Raw genomic sequence first — 27,518 nt, forward strand, 5'->3', positions numbered from 1 at the left:
GACTGACGTTAAAGCTGAAGCTCCAATACTTTGGCCACCTGATGTGAAGAGCTGAATCACTGGAAAAGACCCTGATGGTGGGAAAGATTGAAGACAGGAGGAGAAGGGGGTGACAGAGAATGAGGTGGTTGGAAGGCATCATCAACTCAACGGACATGAGTTTGAGCATGTGTGAGACAGTGAAGGATGGGGAAGCCTGGCACGCTGCAGTCCATGGGGTTGCAAAGAATCAGACATGACTTAGTGACTGAACAACAACAACAAAAGTGTACCGTGTTATCCCACTCACATAAAGTTCATAAGAAGGTAAACAAACTACAGCATTTAGGGAGGCAAACGTAAGTGGCAAACCCTTTGGAGAAAAACAAGAAAATCATTCTCATGAAAGTCAGAACAGTGGTTACCTTTACCAGTAGGGAAGGTGTTCCAAGGCTGGGGGGACACATGATGAGAGAAGGTGAGTTTCAGACACTGTTATTACTCCATTAATTAACCTGGTCACACGGGTCCCACTTTCAACAACTGTTCAAACTATACATGTCCTACACACTCTTTTGGTTTTGTGTGACTTATTTTTTAAAGTGGATGCTTTAGGGGGTTCAGGGCTCTGGGACTTAAGTCTCTGATCCCTCATACTGGTACCTGTATTTTATCTTCTGGATTTTCAAGGAGAGATTTTTCAGAACCAGGTTTTTGGTGATCTCCTTCCCCAACACCCAGCCTTTCCACTGTAGCTCCTCAGCCACCTCAATGTCCCAGATGACCCTCTTCTTCACTTTGTCCTGCTTCTTTGGGAAGCACAACTGAGCGTCCATGGAGCTGGCAGGCTGTCCGGTTGGCAGGGAGAAAGGAGAGAAGAATTCAAAGACCCAGAGAATCGGCTAGGATCGCCCCACCTCCAGAAGGTAATGAATTATATCTCTTCTTGCCCCATGGGGGATGGTCTGGAGAGAGAAGGTGAGAGGCAGGGAGGCCCTGGAGTCTGATATTACCTCTTCTGAGGTCATTCGAATGGTTTTCCAACTAGATTCACTGAGATACTGCCCCTGAACCGCTCTATCAACCCCTTAGCCCAGCACACTCAGCAGCCTTAGCTGGCCTGTTCTGTCCCCCGTGTGCCCTCAGACACTGCTCTATTCAGATGCTGCCTTCTCAACCTCCCCATCCTACCCCTTCTCTACAGAAGCCTGTAGAGAACTTCTCTAAGACGTCCCTCACTGGAACTTCTCCAGGGCACAGGGATATTCCACCATTCCCTCTCCCATCCCTCACCTAGCTGGTGGAGCAAAGGACAGAGCCAACTTGCCTGGGGACAACCCACACCCGATGCCTTGGCTTTGAGGCCTCTCCAAGCACTGCTCCTAAGGATGCTAGAGGTTTACTGTGCCAACACTCCCTGTCTATAATAGCAAATCTTTTCACCGGCTGATCCCTAACTCTTAACTATCTGAGGAAGGGGGGGAATGGACAACTTCTGGGGCAGCGAGATGGAGGGAGGAGGAACCAGGTGTCTCTTCCTACCATTCATTGCAGTGAATGTACATTCACTGCCATTTTCCTTTAGCTTTGACCAAGGGTTGTTTTTATATCATTATATAAGGGGGGCCTGGTGTGCCGCAGTCCATGGGGATATGACTTAACGGCTCAGCAACAACAGAGGATAAATGTATGTGTTTAAAAGATATGTGCTTCACTACCTATGATGCGCCAGACACTGTAGAGGTTAGTGCCAGGCCTATAATAGTGAACGAGACCATCGAATCCTTTCTCTCTTGGAGCTTACATCTGTTTCAAAATATACAGAATGTCAGATGGCCCGAACTGCCCACGGAGGAAAGGTGACATGGGTGGCCGAGGGTCATTTATTATAAACATCAGCTAATGCATCGATCAGAGTCCAACCAGAAAAACAGAAGCCCCTCTGGGTGTTTAAAATAAGGATTCAATGCACAAGGAGGGGCTAGTGAAGTAACCTCAAAGTTAACAACATCAAGAAGCTGCCACCAGGGACTTCTCCGGTGGTCCAGTGGTTGAGAATCAGCCTGCCAAAGCGGTGGGCATGGGTTTGATCCCTGGTCTACGAAGATCCCACATGTTGAGGAGCAGCTAAGCCCGGGTGCCGCAGCTGCTAAGCCCGTGCACCTAGAACGTGGGCTCCACAATAAGAGAAACCACTGCAGTGAGAAGCCCATGCACCACAACGAAGAGTAGCCCCCTGCTCACTGCAACTAGAGAAAGCCCACGTGCAGCAACAAAGACCCAGCACAGCCAAAAAGAAATAAACTAATTAATATAATTTTAAAAAGAAGGTGCCGCTGTACACAAGTTAGGGGAAGAGGTGGGGGTCTCAGAACCCAGAGCACTGTCTGGTGCCGATGGGAGTCACAGCGAGATGCCGACCGAGACACTGTCAAAAGCAGGGAGGGAAGAAGAGACGTACCTGGGCTTCTCCCCTCCTCCCACCTTTTAGTCTCAGCCAGCTCAGAGCAGAGTGGGGAAGGGCAGTGAATGAATCTGTGTGCAAACTGGCCTGGAACGGCACAGATGCAGGGGAGACATGACCATGGTCCACAGGGAGGCGAATGCAACCACCATCACATTTAAGGCAACCCGAGAACTCCCACATGACAGACACGTGCTGCACAAAACGCAGTCAGACCCCTACGTTACCTCCCTAGATGAGCACTGGCCACCCTGACCCGGTGCTGTCACACAGAAAGAACCCTGAGAGCTGCAAAAATGCAAACAACATCCACCCACTGGACAAATGCAAGGCCCTAGGTAGGCATCAAGATCAGAAGAGCTTTTCGAAGGAAGAGAGAACTACAGGCTACTCTTATCAGCCGCAAACTCCCATCTCCCCAACATTCTTCTCTCCACCGTCATGCTCACAGCTGCCACCGCTCCAGCTGGCCTGGGGCTCCGTGTATGTAGCTTCTAGTAATGGGGTTGGGACAGGAGAGAGGGGTACTCCCAGATTCCGACCCTTGCTGGCCTGCTGCCCATCCACCCCACTTGGCCCCACAGGCATCCTCACAAAGGCACTGGCGTTGCTGCTGCTGTAGGCACTCATGGCCATGCTTCTGCCAGTGATGGTGGGAAAGGCCACCGTGCTGGCACTCAGACATGATCCGGAGTTCATGGTGCAGTCCCCGCTGTCCCTAGTCCTCATGAGGAGGCTGAGGGCTGCTTCAATGAGCACTGGGTGCCGGGAACACAAGTCCGAAGGAAGCTCTCTGGCTAAGCCAAGAGTTCCTGCCAGTTGGGAACTGGAAAGAGACCAGAAAGGAGACAGGAGGGGCATGAGAAAGAGACGTCAATGGAGAAGACTCACCATGGACACTGTGATCATGGAGGAGTTGCCTGCTTCCGAGCTCTGGCAACAGGTGTTTAGTGGCACGTGAGAAACGAGCCTGAATACAAGACCCAGGGCTTCGTCTGGGAGCCTAGAGGCTCACCATTCAGGAAAGGCCATTTGGAAAAGGGAACTGGGGATGAGGCCCATGCAGCACTGCCCTCCACAGCCACACGTGGCATTTCTCAGTAAGCTCCCAGTGCGTGTCACTGAAGCATATGCATTGCTTTTACCTGGCTTTTACTCTCTACTTGTTGCCTCTGAACATGGCTGGCCTCCTCTGAGAAGAGAAATAAGAAACAAAGAAAAGGCAAATGAGACTGAAGGCTTCTTGGGCTTCTGAGTTTTCTCTTATCAGTACACAACCTGTTTAGTTCAGTCGCTCAGTCATGTCCGACTCTTTGCGACTCCATGAATTGCAGCACACAGGCCTCCCTGTCCATCACCAACTGCCGGAGTTCACTCAAACTCATGTCCTTTGAGTTGGTGATGCCATCCAACCATCTCACTCTCTGTTGCCCCCTTCTCCTCCTGCCCTCAATCTTTCCCAGCATCAGGGTCTTTTCAAATGAGTCAGCTCTTTGCATTACGTGGCCGAAGTATTGGAATTTCAGCTTCAATATCAGTCCTTCCAATAAACACCCAGGACTGATCTCCTTTAGGATGGACTGGTTGGATCTCCTTGCAGTCCAAGGGACTTTCAAGAGTCTTTTCCAACACCACAGTTAAAAAGCATCAATTCTTCGGCACTCAGCTTTCTTCACAGTCCAACTCTCACATCCATACATGACTACTGGAAAAACCATAGCCTTGACTAGACGGACTTTTGTTGGCAAAGTAATGTCTCTGCTTTTAATCCAGGTTTAAAGGAAGCCTTCAATGAAATGAGCCAAAGCCTTTGACTGTGTGTATCACAATAAACTGTGGAAAATTCTCAAAGGGATGGGAATACCAGACCACCTGACCTGCCTCTTGAGGAACCTATATGCAGGTCAGGAAGCAACAGTTAGAACTAGACATGGAACAACAGACTGGTTCCAAATAGGAAAAGGAGTATGTCAAGGCTATATATTGTCACCCTGCTTTATTTAACTTCTATGCAGAGTACATCATGAGAAACGCTGGGCTGGAAGAAGCACAAGCTGGAATCAAGATTGCCGGGAGAAATATCAATAACCTCAGATATGCAGATGACACCCTTATGGCAGAAAGTGAAGAGGAACTAAAAAGCCTCTTATGAAAGTGAAAGAGGAGAGTGAAAAAGTTGGCTTAAAGCTCAACATTCAGAAAACTAAGATCGTGGCATCTGGTCCCATCCCTTCATGGGAACTAGATGGGGAAACAGTGGAAACAGTGTCAGACTTTATTTTTCTGGGCTCCAAAATCACTGCAAATGGTGACTGAAGCCATGAAATTAAAAAATGCTTACTCCTTGGAAGAAAAGTTATGACCAACCTAGATAGCATATTGAAAAGCAGAAACATTACTTTGCCAACAAAGGTCCGTCTATCTAGTCAAGGCTATGGTTTTTCCAGTGGTCATTTATGGATGTGAGAGTTGGACTGTGAAGAAGGCTGAGCGCCGAAGAACTGATGCTTTTGAACTGTGGTGTTAGAGAAGACTCTTGAGAGTCCCTTGGACTTCGAGGAGATCCAACCAGTCCATTCTGAAGATTGGCCCTGGGACTTCTTTGGAAGGAATGATGCTAATGCTGAAACTCCAGTACTTTGGCCACCTCATGCGAAGATTTGACTCATTGGAAAAGACTCTGATGCTGGGAGGGATTGGGGGCAGGAGGAGAAGGGGACGACAGAGGATGAGATGGCTGGATGGCATCACTGACTCGATGGACATGAGTCTGAGTGAACTCTGGGAGTTGGTGATGGACAGGGAGGCCTGGTATGCTACGATTCATGGGGTCACAAAGAGTTGGACACGACTGAGCGACTGAACTGAACTGAACTCACTGAAATGATGATTCAATCCAAGGATAAATGAATCAACCTCTAAAGCAGAGGGATCCAGTCATAGGCTGTGTCTAGAAATTATATACAAATGTTATAGGCAAATTATATGTAAATTTCATGGGTATGGGCATGTGCTCTTTTCTAGGGAGAGTGTCCACAGCTTTCAACAAATGCTCAAAAGGGTGCTTGGCCCTGCTTTGGACACACAAGGGTCCCAAACTGGCTCTGGCTCCATCTCAAATCCCCCTTCCTTCTGCACATACACCCTGGTGTGGCTACCATATTTGAAAGCATTAATGTACTCCTTTTTTGAACATATGTGCATATTTAAGATTACTCAGTATCTTCCCCCACCTCTTTGAATAACAATTTCAAAAATAATAACAACTTCTAAGAAAACTTACTGAGAACTTATTATGTGCCAAGCAGTGTTGTAAGTCCTTACATGTATTTTAATCCTTATAACAATTTATGATTAGATGTGAGTCATCTTTTATTTCGCCTGAAATTATTTATTTTCAAGTCTGGGGTTCAGCCCCTTATTATAACATAGTTTGCTTTAGGAAACAATTGTATGGTCACCCTTTAGAAATTTCCACACTTCCATCAGACACTCTCCCATACCCTTCTCACCATTCATCCAGACCAAAATATTCTGTTGATGTACTTTTTTCCTAATTGGCAACAAGTTCAAACCGTCTAGGGGCTTCGCTGGTGGCTCAGTGGTAAAGAATCTGCCTGCCAAGAAGGAGATGTGGGTTCAATCCCTGGGTTGGGAAGAACCCCTGGAAAAGGAAATGGCAACCCACTCCAGTATTCTTGCCTGGGAAGTCTCATGGACAGAGGAGCCTGGTGGGCTACAGTCCGTGGGGTCACAAAAGAGTCAGACATAACAGAGCAACTAAACAATAGCAACCAAACCCTCCGAAGGGGACTATCTTACATTCACTCATTCATTCATTCACAAGGCATTTACTGAATGCCTGCTATGTACCAGTGCTAGGCCCAGACAGGACAGGTAAGGCTCCTACCTTCAATTGGAAGTGAACATTCAGATGGAATCAAAGAGATGCAAGCTGGTGAGACAGGGAGGAAGGCCCCATTACTTTTCTGCTGTTGGATGGCTTTGTAGTACTTCCCTGGCTCAGTAATGGCTGTAACCATAGGGCATTCTACAAACAGCCTCTGCCTCTGGACTCTGGAAAAAAAAATCTCTGGTCAACATTTGTAGGAAAAAAAGAGAGATAACATGGTAGAAAGCTGGTCCAGACCAGGGCTTAGGGCTTAGGGAAGTGAGCACTGGTCCTGGAGCAAGAAAAGGGTTCCAGCATCTGCTCCGATTCATTTGAAATGGGCAAGTTTCTCCATCTCCTCAAGCCTCAGTCTCCTCACCTGTAAAATGAAGGTTATCCTATTTCACAAAATTGACTTTAAGTTTGAAAGAAACAGAGAATTTGAAAAAGCCCTAGGCAAACCTATGTTACTATAACTAACAATGATAATTTCCACAGTAGCATGTGCTACTCTTCCAAAGACTGCAATCATTGCAAGGACACTGGGCAAGGGAGGTGTTGTTTTTCGTCTCTTTTCTATATCTTGAGAACCTTAAAAAAAATCATCAGCTTCCTTTATTTGCCTAATTTCCAACCTAAAAATTCCTAAGATGACCAATGTAAAAAGTGGCGGGTGGCCAAGAAGAAATAAAATATACTTAGAGCGGTTTCACTATCCTCTAAGAGATCTCCAGGCTGATCTCACCCAAGTCTTAGTACCTCAGGGCTCTCCGACGGACACTGAGGGGACCCCGTCACGACTTTCCAAAGGAGACGGTCTCCTAAGACAGATACCTTCCCTGGCCACTCGTGCAGCTCGCCGGGTCGCTGGGACCAACGCTCAGAACTCACACCGCCGCCATGTTGTCGTTTCTATAGATACAAGACGCACGAGTCACGGCGTCTCCTGGTTTCCCAGGGCAACGACGGCTACCCGGATGAGTCATGGATCAGAGAAAGCGAAGACCCCGCCCAACTTGAACGTTCACCCTTATTTTTTATTCTCCAACTTCCCGGCTGGCTGTAACTGTCTTCTACCAGTTGCAACACAGTTGTTGGGACGTCCCCGATCACGAGCAAATTCGGAGGAGGGTAATCCAAGGACTTGTCGGAGCAGTGGGAGTCGTTTCTGTTCTTTTGTGATACCCCTTGGTGATAGAGTCAGAATCTCTCCGGGAACTTCGTTATGTGATTACAATTGTTAACTTAAAAGCAGTAGTTATTTCTTACTTGCATTGCAAATGAATTCTTTTTGCAGGTGGAAGGGAATGTCTCCTAAGCATTTTCTCCTGGCATTTCCTCCAGCCCAGCACAAAGCTAACGCTTTTGAAGGGATCTGAAGGTGGATGTTTGAAGAAGGCATTATTTCACATAATATGGATTTTTGGAAGCCCACTGGTTCATTTGTTCGTTTGTCCTTTGCAGGGAAGAGTCTCATTTGGTGAAGACTCCTTAGGTGGTTGAAGCTGAAAATCTGAGATCATTTATGGGCAATTAAAGATGCTTCACTACCCAGGACAGTGCTGGAGGCTGGGTGTTAGAGGGAGAGACTCTAGGGGTAAACCCAGAAAATAAACTCTCATTTTGGGAAAGTTGGAGTTTAAAGGTAAAAGATACACTAAGATGACAATGCTGCCTTAATTGGCCTGGGAGATCACATGGCCAGAGGCTGAAAGGAAGGGTCAGGCCAGGAGCCCATTACGTTATGCCAGCACAATTAGGTCTGGAGTTTTCTTGGGATCAAGGAATGTGGAACTCGGTGAGCTTTTCACTGGTTTTAACATTATTCTCAGAATAGGAAACCTGCACTTTGGACATTACCACTTCTATGTTGTTTGTGGTTTCTATAATGATTTCCTTTTTGTTTTCCTTTAAGCTCTTTTTGAAATGGTCAGCCTGACTCAGCTGAACCTGAAGAACAGAGAAAGGGACCTGTTTGTCTATTCTTAGGCCAGAAAAAAATAAGGAGCAGTAACTCTGGAGGCAAGGCTCGGTGGTAGCCTCAGAAATCCCAGCGAGAAAACCCTAAGGAGACTAGAGCTAGAAAAGCTTATTCTAGGAGCCACACACCCTTGTGCCTCTTCACTGAAGAAGTGTCCCTCCAGAGCTGGTCTGTCCAGTCAGTGGTGGCTTCTGGGCTTGGGACAGTGAGAGGGAATTCTTGGTTGGTCCCTTATGGGCTCTACTTCTACAAGGTTCTGCCTGCCTCCTGGGAGCTCTGCTGATGAGTGACCTTGACCGGCATGGTGGACTCCCAGGGAAAGGCCCAAGCTGGACTTAGCTCCAAGAAGCAAACAGCATGGAAAGGGGTGTGGCAATGGATGAAACTGAGAAGGGGAGAGGAAGCTGAGCTTGCCTCAGAAGTCCCTCATTTCAGGATCCCAGAACCTGTGGGGAACAATGGGTGCTGGGTCCTGGGGACCATCTCCTTCGTGGACTCAAGAAAGACAACAGGGTGGGCGCTGTTTTGTTCAAGGCTGTGAACAAGGGTAGGTGATGATTCAGTATCTGGATGAAGACCAGGATGTGGAAGAAAAGGAGGAAGGAGGATGGGAGGACTCCAATCCTCCTGGCTAGAAGCCAAGGGTGATAAAGATAAAGCACATTCGGTGATTTGGGCTTCAGCACACACAAAAATAGCTTTTCTAAGCTTTTTCCCCCAATATCCCTCCCGTGAAATACAGAAGACTTCAGGCTGAGAAATCAGACAGATCTGAGATAAATTCATCAGGCAGACTGACTGCCACTTACTGGCTGTGTGACCTTGGGCAGGTCCCATGACCTCTCTGAGCCTTATCTTTTACCCTGGGGATAATTATCAAAAGGCCCACATAGGGACTGAGTGGTCAGTTATGTAAAGTATTTGATGCATACTTTGTCAACAAAGATAGACACACACACACACACACACACATACACACACACACTGGAAGGTCACTTGCTAAGTGGGTGTGTGCTCAGTTGCTCAGTTGTGCCCAACTCTTTGCAACCCTATGGACTGTAGCCCACCAGACTCCTCTGTCCATGGAATTCTCCAGGCAAGAATACTGGAGTGGGTTGCCATTTCCTCCTCCAGGGATCTTCCCAACCCAGGGGTCAAACCTGCATCTCCTGTGTTTCCTGCTTTGGCAGACAGGTTCTTTACCACTGAGCCACTAGGGCTTCCCCGCTAAGTGGAAGGTCCCTATAATTTTGCTACTCAGCTTTCTGTGCATCCTCACCTCCTCGCATCTCCCAGTCTCTCTGCTGCACACAGGAGAGGTCAAAAGTGTTTTCTCCTCTCCACATCCTCCTCTTTTGTTTCTCCAAGAAGGAGGCTGCCTGTGGCTCTAGGGTGGAGAAAGACAAAAAGACATGCCAGGATGATCTACTATCCAGTTGGCAAAGCACCCAGCTCCAGTACATGAAGAGCCCTCTCCCACTTTTCTTCACCTACAGCTCTGACTCAGTTTCCAGTGTTGCTTCTGAAATCAGAAGATGTATTTACGTTTGGGGAAGGAAATGAAGTGGTAGGTCCTCCCACAGAAGCTCCTGACCTCCAAAATTAGTAGGGTAAATCTTATAAGCCCAGCCTGAGAGGTGAAGAGAAGACTATGGATAAGGGGGCATCTAGGAGCAGGCATGGAGCATTCTCTGCATTAAGCTGTCAGTTCAGTTCAGTCGCTCAGTGGTGTCTGACTCTTTGCAACCCCATGGACTGCAGCACACCAAGCCTCCCTGTCCATCACCAACTCCCCGAGTTCACCCAAACCCATGTTCATCGAGTTGGTGATGCCATCCAGCCATCTCACCCTCTGTCATCCCCTTCTCCTCCTGCCCCCAATCCTTCCCAGGATTAGGGTCTTTTCCAATGAGCCAACTCTTTGCATGAGGTGGCCAAAGTATTGGAGTTTCAGCTTCAGCATCAGTCCTTCCAGTGAACACCCAGGACTGATCTCCTTTAGGATGGACTGGTTGGATCTCCTCGCAGTCCAAGGGACTCTCAAGAGTCTTCTCCAACACCACAGTTCAAAAACATCAGTTCTTCAGGGCTCAGCTTTCTTCACCGTCCAACTCTCACATCCATACATGACCACAGGAAAAACCATAGCCTTGACTAGACAGACCTTTGTTGGCAAAGTAATGTCTCTGCTTTTCAATATGCTATCTAGGTTGGTCATAACTTTCCTTCCAAGGAGTAAGCATCTTTTAATTTCATGGCTGCAATCACCATCTGCAGTGAGTTTGGAGCCCCCAAAAATAAAGTCTGACACTGTTTCCACTGTTTCCCCATCTATTTCCCATGAAGTGATGGGACCAGATGTCATGATCTTTGTTTTCTGAATGTTGAGCTTTAAGCCATCTTTTTCACTCTCCACTTTCACTTTCATCAAGAGGCTTTTTAGTTCCTCTTCACTTAAGCTGCCATGGCCCTCTAAAGTTGCTGGGTGTGGAGAGAGATTGATGACACCCCCCAGCCTGAAAGGGCTTCCAGGATACAACATTGTCTGGGGCTGGGGAAGACTGCAATACAATTCAAAGGAAAGAGCTCCATTCTGCCTGGGACCCCTATAGGGTTTTCTAACTCTCCTGTGCCAACCCAAAGAACCTGTTCAACTTGCTCCCTCATTGTCCGCTGCTGCTGCCACTGCTGCTAAGTTGCTTCAGTCGTGTCCAACTCTGTGCAACCCCATACCAAGTGGTAAATAGGCATAAGGCCAACAGTAGGGGGGATGGAGGGAAAAGGACATGAGGCTTAATCCCAGAAGACTAAGTTCAAGTCCTGATTCTACCATTTAAGAACTGAACAATTTGAGGCAAATGGTTAAACATGTCAGAGCCTCACTTTCCCCATCTGTAAAAGGGGGCAATCAGGGGCAGTATTCAAAATACAATTGGTACAGTATGCATACTTACCTATGAGAATGGATACCAGGGAGCCCTAAAGCCAGAGCTGGGTCCTGAGAGCCCATACTGTGCCAGCCTTAACCTTTCAGGTGTTAGGTTGTGAGATGTGGAGAGCAGCCACAGTAGTGGAGAACTCAGTCAGTGACTATCCGCTAACTAGTAACAAAGTGGGTCTCTCCCAGGTGGCTCAGTGGTAAAGAATCTGCCTGCCAATGCAAGAGCCTCAGGAGACTCGGGTTCGATCCCTGGGTTGGGAAGATCTCCTGGAGAAGGAAATGGCAACCCAGTCTAGCATTCTAACCTGGAGAATCCCAGGGACAGAGGAGCCTGGGTGGGCTACAGTCCATGGGGTGACAAAGAGTTGGACACGACTGAGGGCACCCACTAACAGTACTTCCAGATTTTAACAACCAGTAGAGCTACACAGGATAATACTGGTGTATTGGCTGCAAGTGAGACCTGAGGATAAATCCTACCTTACCAGCTACTGTATATGTGGTTATTTATTTTAAGCCAAAGCTTGGAGTCTCTCTCTCATTCCTCCTTGTTGGTACCTACCACCATGTCTGACTGCTCTCTCCCTCTAGTCTGAGCAGGCTCCTTTTCTGCACTATCTCCCAGCTGTCTTCCTCAGCACCATCTCCTATAGGCTGCCCAGCTCCACATCCTTCTGGCCAGAACCATGGACAGCTCCATCCTAGGCCATCCCCTTCCTCCTGCCTCCTCTCTCCTCTTCCCCCACCCACACCAGTGCAGAACCCTAAGGCATGATTTGAATGCAGATCATAGTTGAGAAGACAGTACAGTGGAGTGGTTCAGAGCAAGCTCTGGAGTTAATCAGACTGGATTTAAACCCCAACTCCATCAGCCCTCAGCTGTCTTATTCCTTCATTTCTGTAAGATCAAGCCTCCTCTTCCATAAACAGCAAGAACTTCTAACAGCTGCCTCAAAGGTCATGAGGTTTAAGTGTGATAAAAGGTTTACAGAATTTAGCACAGAGCCTGACTCATTATATGTTTTGAATAAATGAAGAACACCATTATTCTGTGACTTTCCACCCTATTTAATTCCTCAAACCCTTTTCCAATCCCTATCTGGCTAGAGCCCTCTCTCAAGTAAAGATGTTACAGCATGACCACCAATTTAGTGTTAACTGGCTTCCTTTGGTTGTGGAAGTTGACTTGGACTTAGAGATGGTAAGGAAGCCTACATTTTTTGGTCCATGAGATTCTCTTTTATTAGTTTTTTTTTAATTAAAAAAATTTTGAGTTAATTTTAGATGTGCACAAGAATAGTGCAGGTGGTTCTCTAAAACCTTTCATCCAGCGTCCTCCTAGGTTAACCTCTTACATGACCATAAGACACTTATCAAAAAGAAGAAATTAACATTGATATAATAATACAATTAAGAAAAGTATAGAATTTATTTGGGTTTCACAAGTTCATCCAGTAATGTCCTTTTCCTGTTTCAGTATGCAATCCAGGATCCCACCTTCGGCATTTCCTGAATCTTTCCTTGTCTTTATGATCTTGATTCTTTTGAAGAGTACAGTCAATTATTTTGTAGAATATTCCTCAATCTGGGTTCGTTTCTTATGATTAGAGTAAGATGTGCATTGTTGGGAAGCATAACAGAGTTATAAGCCCTTTTCAGCGCATAATATCAGAGGGTACACCTTGTCGACATGTATTACTGATGATGAGCTTGATCACTTGACTAGAGTGGTGTCTGCTAGGATTCTCTACCATAAACTGCACTTTCCTCCTCTTTATTAGATTCTGAACACACCTATCTTTTGCCTCTCTAGAATTAAGCGTTCAGAACCAAGAAACCTATCCATCTATACTCTTTCAAGCACTCCATGGAGAAATACCATTCCCTATGACCTGCCTGTTCACCTTCCTCTGAGTTTTACACACACACACACACACACACACACACCTTTACTTACTTATTTATCTTTGGCAATGCCATGCAGCTTGTGGAATCTTAGTACTCTGACCAGGGATGGAACTCAGGCCCTCAACAGTGAAAGGGCAGAGTTCTAACCACCTAAAATGCAGAGACCACCAGGGAATGCCCAGAGTAGCTTTCTTACATTGGGCATTCAAAGGCATATGTTAAAAACCAGATGCAGACACAGAGGGAGTTGATGAGGGTAACAGTGCACTTCTCAGTTCGTTTTCATGGACCTTCTTGTCAAGGCCCTGTAAGCATCCAACCATCCATGGGAACGTCCAGCCCCTCTCTCAGGTCTGGCCCCAAACTTTGAGCACTTTCTTCAGCATCTAACATTTGGGTTTTTAAAACTTCTAGTAGCCTTCCTTTTAACTGTGTATAACTCCTTGCTACCCACTAGCCCACATGCGGAAACTCCTTTCCTTCCAGAGGCTCTCCACTCCTCCAAGTTTGCTGTCACCAGAGACCCTGCTACCAGAGTAGGTATGGAGCATTCTTTCAACCAGTTGAGTGTGGAGATGAGCTTATCCAGCCCTTCCCTTTGTCTCTATCTGCTCCAACTTTATCCCGTCAGTGTGTCTTCTCACACTGCCCCTTTAGAAGATGAAGAAGCACCACCCCTCTCCCAGCCTCATGCACACTTCATTTTTTAAAAAGCTGTCATGTAAAAGTGTATTAAAGGCTTTGGAAAGCCTCCAAAATTGTCCTCACCAAATCCCATCTCCTCTTTGCATTTTGTTCTGGTTACCATTGCTGTGTAAGAAAGCACACCAAGATTCCAAACAACCGTTTTATTTTGCTTGTGATATCGTGGGTTGGGAATTCAGGACAGGCTTGGCCAGGCAATTCTCAATTGGACTCTCCCATGCCATTGCAGTTAGGAGTTGGCCAGGGCTGCAGCCTCCTAAAGGCTCCACTGGACTGGACATCCAAGATGGTGCACTCACACAGCTGACAATTGATACTGGCTGTTGGCTGGGAGCTCAGCTAGGCGAGGGCTGGGAGCTCAGCTAGGCGAGGGCTGGGAACACCTATCCATAGCCTTCCCAACTTGGCAAGTTCAGGGTAGATCCAGACAGAAGCTATATGGTCTTTCCTAACTTAGTCTCAGGCCAGATTCAAGGGGAGAGGACTGTCAAATAATTCATGGACATATTTTAAACATTGCCACTTGCATCAAAATGAGATCCTCTCCATGGGGTTGCAAAGAGTTGGACACAACTGAACAACTAACACACACACACACACACACAGCATCTAGAGTGTTGTTTTTCCAGGACCACCCTCCTGGAGATTCTTGGCCACCCCTAGCCCCATCAGATCTTTTAGATGAAGGCTGGGAGTGCATTCCTCTCCTTCTGGGGTGGGTAACTCTTCAGTTCCTACCTTTCTCAGTTTGCTGCTGCAGGGGATCTGAATTCTGCTCTGGAATGTGCTGTGTGACCTTAGGAAAGTAACTTCACCTCTCTGGGCTTTTGTTTCTTCTCTGCCAGAAAAGAACTGAGAATAACCTCACTTCACATAATGTTAGGGTTTTAAAAGATAATATAAAGAGCAGAGGCATCCCTAGTGGCTCAGAGGGTAAAGAGTCTGACTGCAATGCGGGAGATCCAGGTTCGGCCCCTGGGGTGGTTGGCAACCCACTCCATTATTCTTCCCTTGAGAATCCCATGGACAGGGGAGCCTGGTGGGCTGTACAGTCCATGGGATCGAAAGAGTTGGACATGACTGAGCAACTTCACTTTCACTTTCATAAAGAGCAGAGCTAGCAATTGATGCTCCTGATTGTGGAAGAAACAACTGCGGGCAAGTCATTTTCCCTCTGGGACATTTCATTTATTTCTCTCTGAAATGGGAGGTAATTCCCTTATCCTGCTTACGCATGCATATGAGAGGGGTCTTGAATGGACTGCAGGAGGAGGCCAGCCCAGAGGTTGAGGTTCCCCAACTCTGGTGTGGGTGGGAAGGTCCCTGCATCTAGGCCCTTCTGGGGCAGAAGAGATGTGTGTGCATGTGTGCGTGCGAGGCAGCCTGGGTGTGGCTTGAGGCTTGCAGGGTGGGGCCGTTATCTGTCCTACCTGGCCTTATCAGATCTGGGCTGGCCGAAGCTTGGCCCAATGGAACAAAGAGGCTTTGAGAACTAGGCTGGGGTGTGGGATGTGGGCCCAAGCTCCAGGAGGCTTGCTCTACCCAGGGGGCAGAGGGCATGGGTTGGAAGAGCTGCTGCCACCAATACCTGCCAAAAAGTTTTCCTGTGGCAGGGACACCTTCTCAGGTGGGCAGCAGAGCCTGTGCTCCACACTGAGGGCCTCCATTCCTTCTTTGGGGTGTTTTCTGCTTCAGCACTTCTCACCAGGCCTTCACCTCTGCCCCTTTTATGGGGTGCGGTGTTTCTCCTCCCCTACTTCCATTCCCCTCCTGGCACCTTTAAGCCCCAGTCACACTGGCTCCTAGTCCTTGAGCATGCCCTACTCTTCTCCTCCACACACCTGCTCCCAATGATCCATCCACCTCTTCTTGCCCAAATCATTTATGCCAAGCCCCAGACCACTTCCAGGAAGTCTCCAGACATTGCACATCCCATCCTTACCCCTGTTTATTTCTCCCCACTTCTTCTTGTGTGATGCTGTAGGAACTTCTCTCCAAATTGTCACCACTGGCAGAACCTGTCTGAGCCTGGCAGAGACTCAGACCAGTTGGGGCCAGAGTTGAAGGTTGTACAAGTTGTACACTGCACAAGGACTGGGCAGGCAAGGGGGCGGGGCCTGAAATCCAGACATTCTGTGAGCTCAGTGCCCTTGGTGTGAGACTTTCTCCTAGACAGACTTCCTGGTGCCAGGCCAGAAGTGTTGCCTTTTGCAGTTGGATCTCCTGAAGGGGCATTTTACTAAGATTTTTCATGGTGGCTCAGACAGTAAAGAATCTGCCTGCAATGCAGGAGACCCAGGTTTGATCCCTGAGTTGGGAAGATCCCCTGGAGAAAGGAATGGCTCCCCACTCCAGTATTCTTGTCTGGAGAATTCCATGTACAGAGGAGCCTGGCAGACAATACTCCATGGGTTGCAAACAGTCAGTCACTACTGAGTGACTAACACTTTACTTTTTCACTCACCTATTTCCACTTCCTATCCTGGGGCTACAAGTGCTAACAGCAGGCCTGGTCGCCTAAAGGATTGTTGCATTGGCTCAGCCTTTTCCAACACATCTCCGCTCACTGTCAGAAGCCATTCCGCAGGTAGCCCCTTCAGGCAAAAGTTGGGGGAGAGCAATGACCACTGTGGATGCAACGGCCTTCAGGGCTGAGCTTAGGCCTGTGAAGAACAGCAGGCGTGGGACCAGTAGCTCCCTGGGTCTGGGCGGTATGGTTGACCTTCCTCTGGGCCTCAGCATCTTAAGGAGGATAAGCAAGCTGGTTCTGGTGGGAGGAACTGGACTATCGCACTGCAGAAGTGAAGGATAACTTTCCAGGCTGACTCTACTCATCCAGCTGGTACCATCACCATAGTTCTGGGACAGGATTCCCTGAAAAACTGTGGGGCCTCACCTCTATCCCAAGGTTGGTCTTTTCAGGGTCTGGATTCAAAGTGCTTTTCTGAATCTCTGCAGCCATCTCTGAAGATAAGTGTATTTCCTGAGGAAGCTCTTTTAGAACAGAAGGTCTAGGGACACCAAATGGCTCTGTGTCTACAGGACAAAGTGTCCCCAGGCCCCATAAGAGGGGCAGGTAGGCCTCCCATAAGGGAGAGCCTCAATCTCTCTTTCACTCTCTCCCCCACCCCATGCAAAATTTCTGTAAAAGACAGAATGTGCAAATGAATGGACCAGAGCCTCCTGACCTTGACCTTTTGTTTCTCACTGCAAATGTGTTCATAGATGTTCTGGTTCCTGTGACTTGGTCTGTGAGTGTCTTCCACAAAGGGACATGTAGTCCACTCCAAGTGGCCTGACAAAGTAGATTTCCAGTCCTGAAATGCTGAGCATGCCTTCTGGAAAGGACCCAAGTTTACCAAAGGAAAAGCCTCTGGTGAGAATAGTGGACCTGTGAACCAGATCAGTTCAGTTCAGTCAGTCATTGTGTCCAACTCTTCTCGACCCAATGGACTGCAGCACGCCAGGCCTCCCTGCCCATCACCAACTCCCATAGTTTACTCAAACTCATGTCCATTGAGTCGGTGATACCATCCAACCATCTCATACTCTGTCATCCCCTTCTCCTCCCCACTTCAATCTTTCCCAGCATCAGGGTCTTTTCTAATGAGTCAGTTCTTCGCATCAGGTAGCCAAAGTATTGGACTTTCAGCTTCAGCATCAGTCCTTCCAGTGAATATTCAGGACTAATTTCCTTTAGGATGGACTGGTTGGATCTCTTTGCAGTCCAAGGGACTCTCAAGAGTCTTCTCCAACACCACAGTTCAAAAGCATTAATCCTTTGGTGCTCAACTTTCTCTATAGTCCAACTCTCACATCCATACATGACTATTGGAAAAACCATAGCTTTGACTAGATGGACCTTTGTTGGCAAAGTAATGTCTCTGCTTTTTAATATGCTGTCTAGGTTGGTCATAACTTTTCTTCCAAGAAGGGAATGGCAAATCACTTCAGTATTCTTGCCTTGAGAACCCCATGAACAGTATGAAAAGGCAAGCCAGACGCCTGGGTTCAAATCCTGCTTCTGTCATTTGCTGCATCATCTTGGGCAAGTTACTTAAGCTTGCTGTACCTCTGTGTTCTCATCTGGAAAATGGTAAGAATATAGTATATACTGGGCTTCCCAGGTGGTGATAGTTGTAAAGAACTCTTCTGCCAGTGCGGGAGACATAACAGATGAGGGTTCAATCCTTGGTTCGGGAAGACCCCCTGGAGGTGGGCATGGCAACTCACTCCAGTATTCCTGCCTGGAGAATCCCATGGACAAAAGATTACTGTATCCCTGGTAGGCTACAGTTCATAGGGTCGCAAAGAGTCAGACATGACTAAAGCTACTTAGCATGCATGCATAATATATACCACATAGGGTTGTTATGAAAATGAAGCGGGTGCTACATGTAAAGCACTTAGAACAATGTTTGGCAATGGTTAGTCTTCACGAAATGATTAGCAGTTGTCATTACAGCCTGTGGGAGCCTCTTCCTCTCAGATGACAGTCTCCAGAGCAATGAAGTTTTCTCTAGAGTATTCCTCCATGGAAGTGGGGATAGTAAGGTAAGAGTCAGGGCAATCATCCCCCCACCACTTTCTGACAGAAATCTCTATCAGAGGCTAGAACCTGCCCAGGGGTGTGCTTTCACAACTAGCTCTCCACAGTCAGTGGAGCCCTAACTTGGTAGCATATGCCAATTTCTATGGTGTAAATATTCCCACTATGGCCTATTTCAACTGCTTCAGAGTATTCCTGAATATTTAACAATTTTATCGATGGACATGGGAATCTCAGCTGGTCTATAATGAGTACAGAAAAACTTGCTGTGGGATGCAGAGACCAAGAAAAAATGAAGACAGGGGTCATCCTGTTTTGGCAATAAACTGGTGTCCTTCCGACTAAGCAATGTTTCTCAAAGTGTAAGCTATGGACTATCTGCCATATTTGGAGTATTTGTAAAAATAAGTTCCTAGGCCTCGATCTGGATCTTCTTTTTTTTTTTTTTTGCTGAGCTGGGTCTTCGTTGTGGCACATGGGCTTTCTCAAGTTTGGTGTGCACCATGGTGGCTTCTCTTGTTGCAGAGCATGGGCTCTAGAAGCTCAGGGTTCAGTAACTGTGGCTCACAGGCTTAGTCACCCTGAGGCATCTGGAATCTTCCTGAATTAGGGATCGAACTCGTGTCCCCTGCATTGGCAGGCAGAGTCTTAATCTACTGGATCACAAGGGACATCCTGATCTGGATCTGTTAAAGAAGAATCCTAGAAGTGGGACCACAAATCAGGATTCAGGCCCTGAGAAAGACCAGAATCAGCAGGGAAGGCACCTTAACCAGGGCCAGGCAAGGCCTCTGCACGCTGACCCCAAAGTTCGCCTAAACACAGTTAGACCAGAGAAAGAACTGATCTAACAATTCCGTGATAACTTTACTTATCTAGAAACATCTCCTTGTTTCTGAGTAAAGGGGCTTTCCCTACTTATTCTGGTCTTTCTAGGGGCGTGAGTCTCTAACTTTTCACTGTGGATCATGAAGAGATTCTGTAGAATTCACATCTGCCTTGCAGCCCATTCTGAACAGCCCTCTGTTGCGACTTGGCAGACCTACTGGATGAGAAAGGGCCTGCAAAGAGGGTGGGAGCGCTGAAGGTTTTGTCTTTGGAGGAAGGTGCACACAGCCCTGGATGGCCCCACCCACGGTTCTAGGCTAACAGTGTATCAGCCCTACTTGGTGTCCTGGACTCCAGGGCTCTAACAACTTAAATAATTTTTATTACAAAAGGAAGAAAAGACCAAAACATCCCCAAATTTTCCCATGGGCTTCCCCCTCGGTGCCAATAAATAAGGTGGGGGAGACTGACCGGAGGAGGGGGTAGGGGTCATGGTTCAGCAGAAATGGGAATGTATAGCCTGGGCAGAGGCTGGGCAGGACATCCAGCCCACTGCCCCTGTCCTGGGCACTGTGATCACATTGGCTGGAACACACAGCTCTGTGTACTGACAGCAACAGTCTCCGTATGTGTCCCGAGGAGTGTGGCCAGAGAGGAAGGTCATGCCTCAGGATGGCCAGGCTGGCTGCCCTATCCTGCAGCCTGCTCAGTTCTGGGCAGCATTGAGTCCAGCCAGCTCCCTGCCAGCTCCCAGGGAATCTAGCAGCATCAACTGAGGTGCAAGCCCACCCAAGAGGGGCCTAAGATGGATAGAATGGGCCCTCCCCACTGGGGGAGGCAGGAATGAAAAATCGTAGTGAGGGCTGGCTGGGTTGGGACCCACTGGCCTCAAGGATAGAAGGAGAGACCACTCCCCCATCGCCAGCTCAGCTTGCAGCTTTGTCACTACACCAAGATGGGGCTGGGGGACACTGGCATCGTCCAGTACAAGTCTCAATGATGTATCTTTGTGGTGGAGGAGATGGTGGGAACCAGTGTCCCCACTCAGGTCCCTTCCAAGGCCAATGCCCTCCTGGTGGGGAGGCCTTTGGACCCATGTGGGCAGTTCTGGGAGGGCAGTAGAAGGATCCTTTCAGCTCCCTGCCCCGGCCACGCCCAGCGAGTGGAAGCTGCCCTCTTCCAGCAAGAGACGTCCCAGGCGGTAGAGCAGCTGGGGGTACCAGTGCACACCCTCCCCTGGGGTCCAGCTGCCCCACGCCAAGCTGTGAAACAGTCGCAGGGGCCAGAAGGCCAACTGAGCCAGGTGGTGGTCAGCCACAGCCGCAAAGCAAGAGGCCACCACATCCTCTACCACCAGTGTCCCATGCCTCGTTAATGGGGCATAGGCCCCCAGGGCCACGTGCGTGGAGACAGCTGCCACTCTGGCAGGCTGCAAGCCTGGCACCCCAGCCACCAGCACATACTGGCCAGGCTGCACTTGGCTGGCAAACGTGGCTCGGAAGTGGGCAGCTGGCTCAGTGTGATTGTTGGCTGTGAAGAGGAGGTGGGCGGGTGTGAGTGCCAGGCGGCGCGGGGGATCCTGGGTCTCGATGACCTGGAAGGCCCTCAGCCTGTCCGGCTCACGATCGAGGAAAATGAGCACGTCGCTGAAGGTGGGGTTCCCATCCTCCCCCATGGCCAGCACTCGGTCTCCGGGCCTCACAGCTGACAAGGCCACACGTGCCCCGCTCTCCAGGCGCACCTGGGCTCCAGCAGGGAAGCAGCCACCTGTCTTGGCTGCGGCTGAGTGCTCTGTGGGAAGAAGGGACATGAAGGCATTACTGGGTGGAGTTTGGATTCCCAGTCACTGCAGTCCTCCCCAGCACAGCCAGAGGTGCCCCTTGCTCCCAGGCTGCTCCCCCATCACCATGTCATGTTCCCTGCCCGCCACTTTCTCTGCAGCTTTGAACCCACCCCCAGCCCGCAGTATGATCTGCCTTCCTCCCTAGTCTAATGCTTTGCTCATGAGAGGAGCATATTGAGGCTCCAAGCCCAGGGAGCATGAGGGAAAGGGTCCTTAGGAAGCCCAGGTGAAGCCCTCCCCCTGCCGCTCCCAATCCTGATAAGACTGAAGCAGTCAGAGAGGCTGAGGGTCAGCTGGGTCAGGAAGTGGCCAGCTGTGACTTGACACCCCAAAGCTGCAGCCTCGAGAAGGTAAGTCACTTCATGCTTCTGGGTCTGGATGTCCCATTATTTCTCACCCATTTTTCAGATGCTCCCCCCAAATTGTCCTCTTGGACTGACATCCCAAGTTCTATGCCAGAACTGGCCCTTGGCATCTATATACCAATAGAGAGGAAGGCCAGTCAGTGGCGAGAACACAGACTCCTGGGGAAACTCAGAGTGAATGGCCAGGCCAGGGTGTAGCTCAGTGGCCAGGATGAAATCACCATCTTCAGTTCATGTGCTGGGTCCTTGTGTAGGGACAGGACACAATGGCATCAGTGGGTGGGATGCAAGATACTATTTGGGAGTCAGTAGTAATGCAGGGAAATGACCCCTCTGGGAACTGGCATCGGGCCTGTGTTTGCAAGTGAGGGGTCGATGTGACTTGAAGTAAATATAGTTGACAGGGAAGTGCAGAGGGGAAAGGTCCGGATGGGGTCACCACTGTGAGCCTGGTGGAATGAGGAACAAAAGAGAGCCTGGTCCAATGTGCCAGGTCTGTGAGTGTGATCGCTGCATGGGGCCAGCATGGAAGGCTGAGCCTGCAGTCAGGGGACCCCGCAGGCAGTCCACACAGGAACCATGTAAAGCATCCATGACCGGGTTCGGTGCACGTGGCAGGGATGCAGACAAGATTCGAGGGAGGGGGCGAGGTTCCAGTGCCTGCCAATTCTGATCAACAAAGCGGCCAATATGGGAAAATCCACTTTATTAAGTCCATTCTGTTTATTCTTGCCCTCACGGCTGTCCTTGCCCCCCAAAGTCCAGCTTCAGGGCCCCGGGGAAGAGGTCGGGGACGCCTGCGCCCCTTGAGAGGAGCAGACATAGTGCCTTAAAAGGCCTGACCTGCAGCCAGGCTGTGCGTTCTGAACCTCTGGGCTCCTGGCTCCCAGTCAGTCATGCTGATGTCTGGGCACAGCCTGGCCCCTGGCCCCACCCCCACCTCCCAGTTCTGCACCACTCTGTATGGGGAGGCCGTCTCTCTGTCAGCCTGGCTTTCTCCATCTGGCCAGCTTGCTCTGTCTTGCACCATTTGCAGCAGGCTCTGGACTGTGGACCGCCTGGTCAGCACCCAGCATCGCTGGGACAGGACCCTGTCTCCCTAGGCTCCTGCCATGACACTATTAGGCACGGGTGGAGCAGGTGGTCAAGAGCAGCAGGGGGGAGCGCCGCTGACGTCCTGGTCCCCGAGGTCCCCGCCTCCATCCCTGGGCGGGCCTCTTCACCTTCTTGGCTCCCGCTGGCCCAGCGCCGCCTGCCCACGCCCTGCGGCCCCGGCCCCGGGCCCAGTCCCCCGGCAGCGGCTCACCGGACTTGACGGAGCAATGCACGTGGGCCTTGGACTCGTAATACACCCAGTCGAAGCCGGCCTCCACTGCCAAGCGCGCTAGCAGTCCGTACTTATTGCGGTCGCGGTCCGACGTGGTGATGTCCACCGCGCGGCCTTCGTAATGCAGCGACTCCTCCGAGTGGTGACCGTCCTCGTCCCAGCCCTCGGTCACCCGTAGCTTCACTCCGGGCCACTGGTTCATCACCGAGATGGCCAGCGAGTTCAGGCGGTCCTTGCAGCGCTGCGGGAGGGGAGGGGACAGAGTTGGGGGAGGGGCTGGCCCGTGTGCAGGTGAGCGCGCAGCCCCGCCCCTTACTCTCCTACCGCACTCGCTGGAGCTTGGAAACCGGGGAGGGTACTCTGTCCTTCTCTCTTAGGAACAGAGAACCCTAAAGTGCTTCCTTCCATTCTAGCATCCCCTGACCCCACCGGGATCTGGACCGCGCAGTGGCGCCACAAATCTGGAAGGCGCGTCCATCCGCTCACCCGTGGGGGCCTGTCTCTAAACTCTCTCTCTCTCTTCTTGGAGTTACTGCACCTTTTGAGCGCCGGGCCCTTCTGTCTCACCAGGAGACCAGCGGGGGACCGCCTGCTGCCTGGAAGGTAAACGACGTACCGGAGCTGACTTGCCTGAGGCCGGCCTGCTAGGCGTGCAAGGCTCGAGGTGCCCAGTAGGTGTCACCGTAGCCCCAGGGCTGAGGCCCGCGAAGCGGCCTGGGCGCGGCAGGTGCGGAGCGCCTCGGCAGCCTGGGGGGTGTGTTGGAGGGGAATCCCAAGCCTGCCGGGATTCCTCGGCGCCAAGAGGCATTCCCGCTGGGACCCTCACGATCCCAAACCGGCCACGCCCGCTCCCGGGAAGCGGCAGCCAGGGAACCAGAGCTGGTGATCGGCTAGCGCCTGACCCGGCCAGATGGAGGACCACGTGGCTTGTCTCCCGCTGCGAGGGGTGGGCTCTGGGTTGATAAAGGCCAAGCAGCGTTCTCCCTGTGTCAAGAGCACTCAGCACCCCTGCGCCGCCCCTATCTGGGAAAGGACCCGAGAAACGGAGCGTTTGACCTCGGGGTGCCCACTTCATGCTCCGCCTCCCATGAAGTGGAAGACGAACCGCGCTGCGGGGAGGACGGTAGAGACCATCGTCTGCGCTGGCTCTCTTCGTACCTGGAGCCTGAGGAACCCCGCAGCTGACTGAGGAGAGGAGCCTGGGAAGAGGGGTCCTTCCACAGTCCTTGACTCTGAGGTGCCAGGAGCTGCCAGGTGTGGGCAGCCCACCTCTCAACCTACTCCACCCCTCAGAGCCGAGGGTCCCCACAGACCCTTGGACTCGGTCTCCCAGGAGCCAACAGCGGCTAAAACCCAAGGCCCCGTCGGTCCTCCGAGGCTGCAGTCTAGCTGGGGGCGCTCACTGCCCCCAGAGGGAGCTCCGCGTGCTCCTGGCCGCCAGGCTTCTAGCCACCCACCTATGTCTGTCCCGCGGCCCCTGCTCCCCGCCCCTCTTCCCCCACCCCACCCCTCCCCTACTCGGGTCCAGAGCCCGGGCACGCGCTGTCAATGATTGCCCAGTCCGTGGCCCGGATCCTTATCTGCATTCCTCGGCGCACGGCCCGGCCCAGCCACCAGTCAACCTTCGCCCGACACCGCGGGCCAGCCCCAGCGCCTGGGCGCGTGCTGCGGGCCGTGGTCTAACTGCCCTCCCCAAAGCATCTAGAAAGCAGGCTGCATACGTGCAGTGGAAGCCCACCGAGGAAGGGGACCTAGGTCCCCTTCCCTCGAACTCGGCCTCAAGGAAGAAAGTGTGCTCCCCGCCCCGCCACCCCCACCCTTCCCCCAGGTCCTTGGGTTGAGCGCGCCTCCTGTTCGGAGCACTTAGGACTAGCCGGCACCCCAGCCCCTCTCTTTCAATCTATCCACAGTACCAAACCCAGGGATTCCCCCAAGTTCGGTCCCAGAGCCCGGCTGCCCGGCACCCCTACCCTTCAACTGCAGCTGCGCCGCTCGGCTCTGGGGACAGACACGTGGGCTCCCCTGCAAGATCCCTTCCCTACCTCCGCCTCCTGGCTCTACCATTGCCCGCTGTTCCTTTAACCCAGACCCCGGACCGGGCCGAGCAGCGAACCGAGAGCGCGCGGGGAGGAAAGGCCAGTGGGACCCTCCACGCCCGGAGCTTCGCCTCTCGGGTTGCCGAATCGCCTCGACATGAAAGGGGCGCAGCCATGCGGAAGGTTAGGCCAGAAGGACTGGTGCATCTTGCAGGCGCGGGAGGCAGTCGGGTAGAGGTACCTCCAGGTGCCGCGTCTGACCTGAGCTGCCAGCACTCCAGGGCCGAAGGGGCCACCGCCAACCCGCTGGGCTGTGGCGCTTGGCAGAGGGGAACTCTTCTCACCGCCTCCAGCGGGCTCGGGGAATGCCAGCACTCCGCCGGGACCCCAGCCGGCCCATCTTGCCGAGAGGGGCAGGTGCCAGGGGGCGTGCCAGCCAGTCAAGGAAAGGTGCCAGGGGGCGGGTAGGGCCGGGCAGGTGGCGGTGCTTCGGCGGCGGCGCCCTGCGAGGGCGGGTCGCGCTCACCTGGGTCATGAGGCGGTCGGCGCCGGTGTTCTCCTCGTCCTTGAAGATGATGTCTGGATTGTAGTTGGGGGTGAGCTCCTTGAAGCGCTCGGAGCTGCGCGCGATCTTGCCTTCATAGCGGCCGCTGGCGCCCAGGGTCTTCTCGGGCACGTTGGGGCTGAACTGCTTATACGCGAGCGGCACGAGCTTGCGCGGCGGCCGCCGGCGGCTGCCCACCACCCGGCCCGGCCCGCAGCCCCGCGCCGCCGGCACCAGCAGCAGCAGCAGCAGCAGGAGCAGGCAGAACCGCAGGCGGGGCCGGAGCCGGGCGGGAGACATGGCCGGGGAGCCCCGAGGAGCGGCGGGCGAGGACGCCTGGTGGGCTGATGGGTGGACGAGTAGACCGGAGCGCTGCGGGGGCTCAGGCGTCCGGGTGGCTCCTGGGGGCTCCAGGTGGGGGCGCCATGGGCTGCGCGGCGCGGCGCACGGCCGGCGGGACTCAGGTGCGGGGCGGGGGCCCGGGGCCCTGGCTGGTGGCGACGCGCTGTCCCCCTCGGCGCCTCGACTCTGAGCTGCCCGGCTCGCCGGCCGCCAATAAATAGGCCGGCCCGTTTGTTTTGGCAACGCGGCGGCGGCGGGGGGCGGCGGGCGGCGGGGCTGCGGGCCGCCGGGCTGGGCTGGGCTGGCCGGGCCGGCCGGCTGGCGGGCCCCGCGGTTAGCACCCCGGCCCCGCGGTCAGGCGGCTGGGGCGGAGCGGGAGCTGCTGCCGTCTGCGGCGCAGCCCGGGGCCGAGTGAGAGGGGAAATGGAAGAGATCCGGGCTCGGGCCCCGCGCAGACCGCACCCTACCCATGTCCCTGCCTCCTGCGCGCTCGACAGCAAACCTGCGGCAAGGGCAGCGCAGCCTCCTCCCCCTCGGGCGGGCGGCCCCGGCACTAGCCAGCCCTCGTTCCGCTCGCTCCTCCGTCGTGCGTCTGCCCGCCCCTGCCCTCTGCGCCCCCCGCACTGCCTGAGTGTGCTCTCCCCGCCCGGACGCGCCCCACCCGGCCTTGGCCTCGCCTCTGGGCTCCCCGCGGCTCCGGGGTGCCCCGCCAGGCGCAAACCTCCAGTACAGGAGCTGCCGCCCCCACGGAGACCGCAACCCACGGCGCGGCCGGACGCGAGGGGTGGGGGACAGTGGCCGGACCGCATAGCCGCCTACGGTGTCCCCTGCGGGGAAGTAAACCCAAAAGGCGGGAGGCCGCTGGTAACCTGGTGCCCCACCCTGGCCCGGGGAGGCGCGCCCTCTCAGCTTGGTGGAGCTGAATTCTGTATCAACCCGGTGCGAAGCTGGGAGTGGGGCATCCAGCCTCATGACGAGTCAGATGGAGGACGAGGTGGACGTGAAAACATTGCTGAAAGGAGCAAAGTGAAGTTGCGGAGGCATAGGCCAAGGTGTAGAGAACAGCATCCTAAATAGTGACATCAACGGAATAAGGAATCCTGACTGGCTGCCGCCGGCACAAGGGAGCTGCTAAATAATTACTCTCTCGGTTCTATTTCACAAATGAAAAAGAACAGAGAATGAGTGATGGCAGCTAGAGATGTAAGCATGGATAGTGTGTGTATCTTAATAGGATATTCAGGAAGGCTGAATGAATTAGGATTCATTCTGTTAAAACGAGAAAAGGCAAGTGTGTTAAAAAACAAACACCACTACAACAAATTACCTGATTTGGTTGCAATATTTTCTACAAATTTAATAGAGATAGAAATAAAAGGGTGAGAAAAGTTTAAAAATTCTCATTTCAAGAATATTAATACTGCTTATGTGTTTGATAAATGGAAGCTTTTAGATATTATTATACAAGCATTCTGCTTGCATTATCTAATTTAAATCTACAATTCCAAATGCGTTAGTATCCTCCCCATTTTACAAATGAAGATTTTGCAGTTCTAAGAAGAAAAGCAACTTGCTCCTGGCAGAAGGATTCAAACCCCAGTCCCACTCCAGCAGGACCTGCACCAGCTGACCCCAGAGCCCCAGTGCCCACCCAGCAGACTGGCTCTCTGGGCAGCACTCACTCACCCAGTTCAGTCTGAGTTTGGGACGTTGGTAGCTTTTCACAGATATACTCACATTTTCTCTTAATCAATTTTGTAAATACAAATTCAGAATCGGAAGGGACTCAAAACAGAATGTTTAATCCAAGCCCT

General features: G+C 51.7%; 2 protein-coding genes across 5 annotated transcripts in view; both read right to left on the minus strand.

Annotated features, from left to right (window-relative positions):
• The window catches only part of CFAP65 (cilia and flagella associated protein 65), a 41,606-nt gene extending 34,350 nt beyond the window's left edge, over positions 1-7,256 (minus strand). For 2 of the 4 annotated variants that reach the window (XM_027513634.1, XM_027513615.1), the window contains exons 1-5: positions 7,095-7,256; positions 6,354-6,520; positions 3,589-3,635; positions 3,038-3,269; positions 643-827 (exon numbers count right to left, since the gene is read on the minus strand). In XM_027513634.1, the coding sequence (XP_027369435.1) occupies positions 643-827; positions 3,038-3,172 (320 nt within the window). In that variant the 5' untranslated portion in view covers positions 3,173-3,269; positions 3,589-3,635; positions 6,354-6,520; positions 7,095-7,256. The remainder of the gene's footprint in view (positions 1-642; positions 828-3,037; positions 3,270-3,588; positions 3,636-6,353; positions 6,521-7,094) is intronic. The other 2 variants (XM_027513624.1, XM_027513639.1) reach the window with 2 other exon arrangements.
• A 12,351-nt stretch (positions 7,257-19,607) lies between these two features.
• IHH (Indian hedgehog signaling molecule) lies at positions 19,608-25,953 on the minus strand. The gene is made up of 3 exons (XM_027513653.1): positions 25,345-25,953; positions 22,762-23,023; positions 19,608-21,038 (listed from the first exon to the last, which is right to left on the minus strand). Exons 1-3 carry the CDS (start codon positions 25,660-25,662, stop codon positions 20,380-20,382), a joined length of 1,239 nt encoding a protein of 412 aa, XP_027369454.1. The 5' UTR covers positions 25,663-25,953; the 3' UTR covers positions 19,608-20,379.
• Between the last annotated feature and the right edge of the window lie 1,565 nt (positions 25,954-27,518).

The sequence above is a fragment of the Bos indicus x Bos taurus genome, chromosome 2 (assembly GCF_003369695.1).
Source record: "Bos indicus x Bos taurus breed Angus x Brahman F1 hybrid chromosome 2, Bos_hybrid_MaternalHap_v2.0, whole genome shotgun sequence".
Classification (NCBI taxonomy): domain Eukaryota; kingdom Metazoa; phylum Chordata; class Mammalia; order Artiodactyla; family Bovidae; genus Bos; species Bos indicus x Bos taurus.

Excerpts from the sequence above, each read along its gene's own strand:
- IHH (XM_027513653.1), bottom strand. The coding sequence starts at position 25,662 with ATGTCTCCCGCCCGGCTCCGGCCCCGCCTGCGGTTCTGCCTGCTCCTG. Across the intron at positions 23,024-25,344 it reads CCGACCGCCTCATGACCCAG|CGCTGCAAGGACCGCCTGAA; the intron begins GTGAGCGCGACC and ends CCCCTCCCGCAG. Across the intron at positions 21,039-22,761 it reads GCATTGCTCCGTCAAGTCCG|AGCACTCAGCCGCAGCCAAG; the intron begins GTGAGCCGCTGC and ends TTCTTCCCACAG.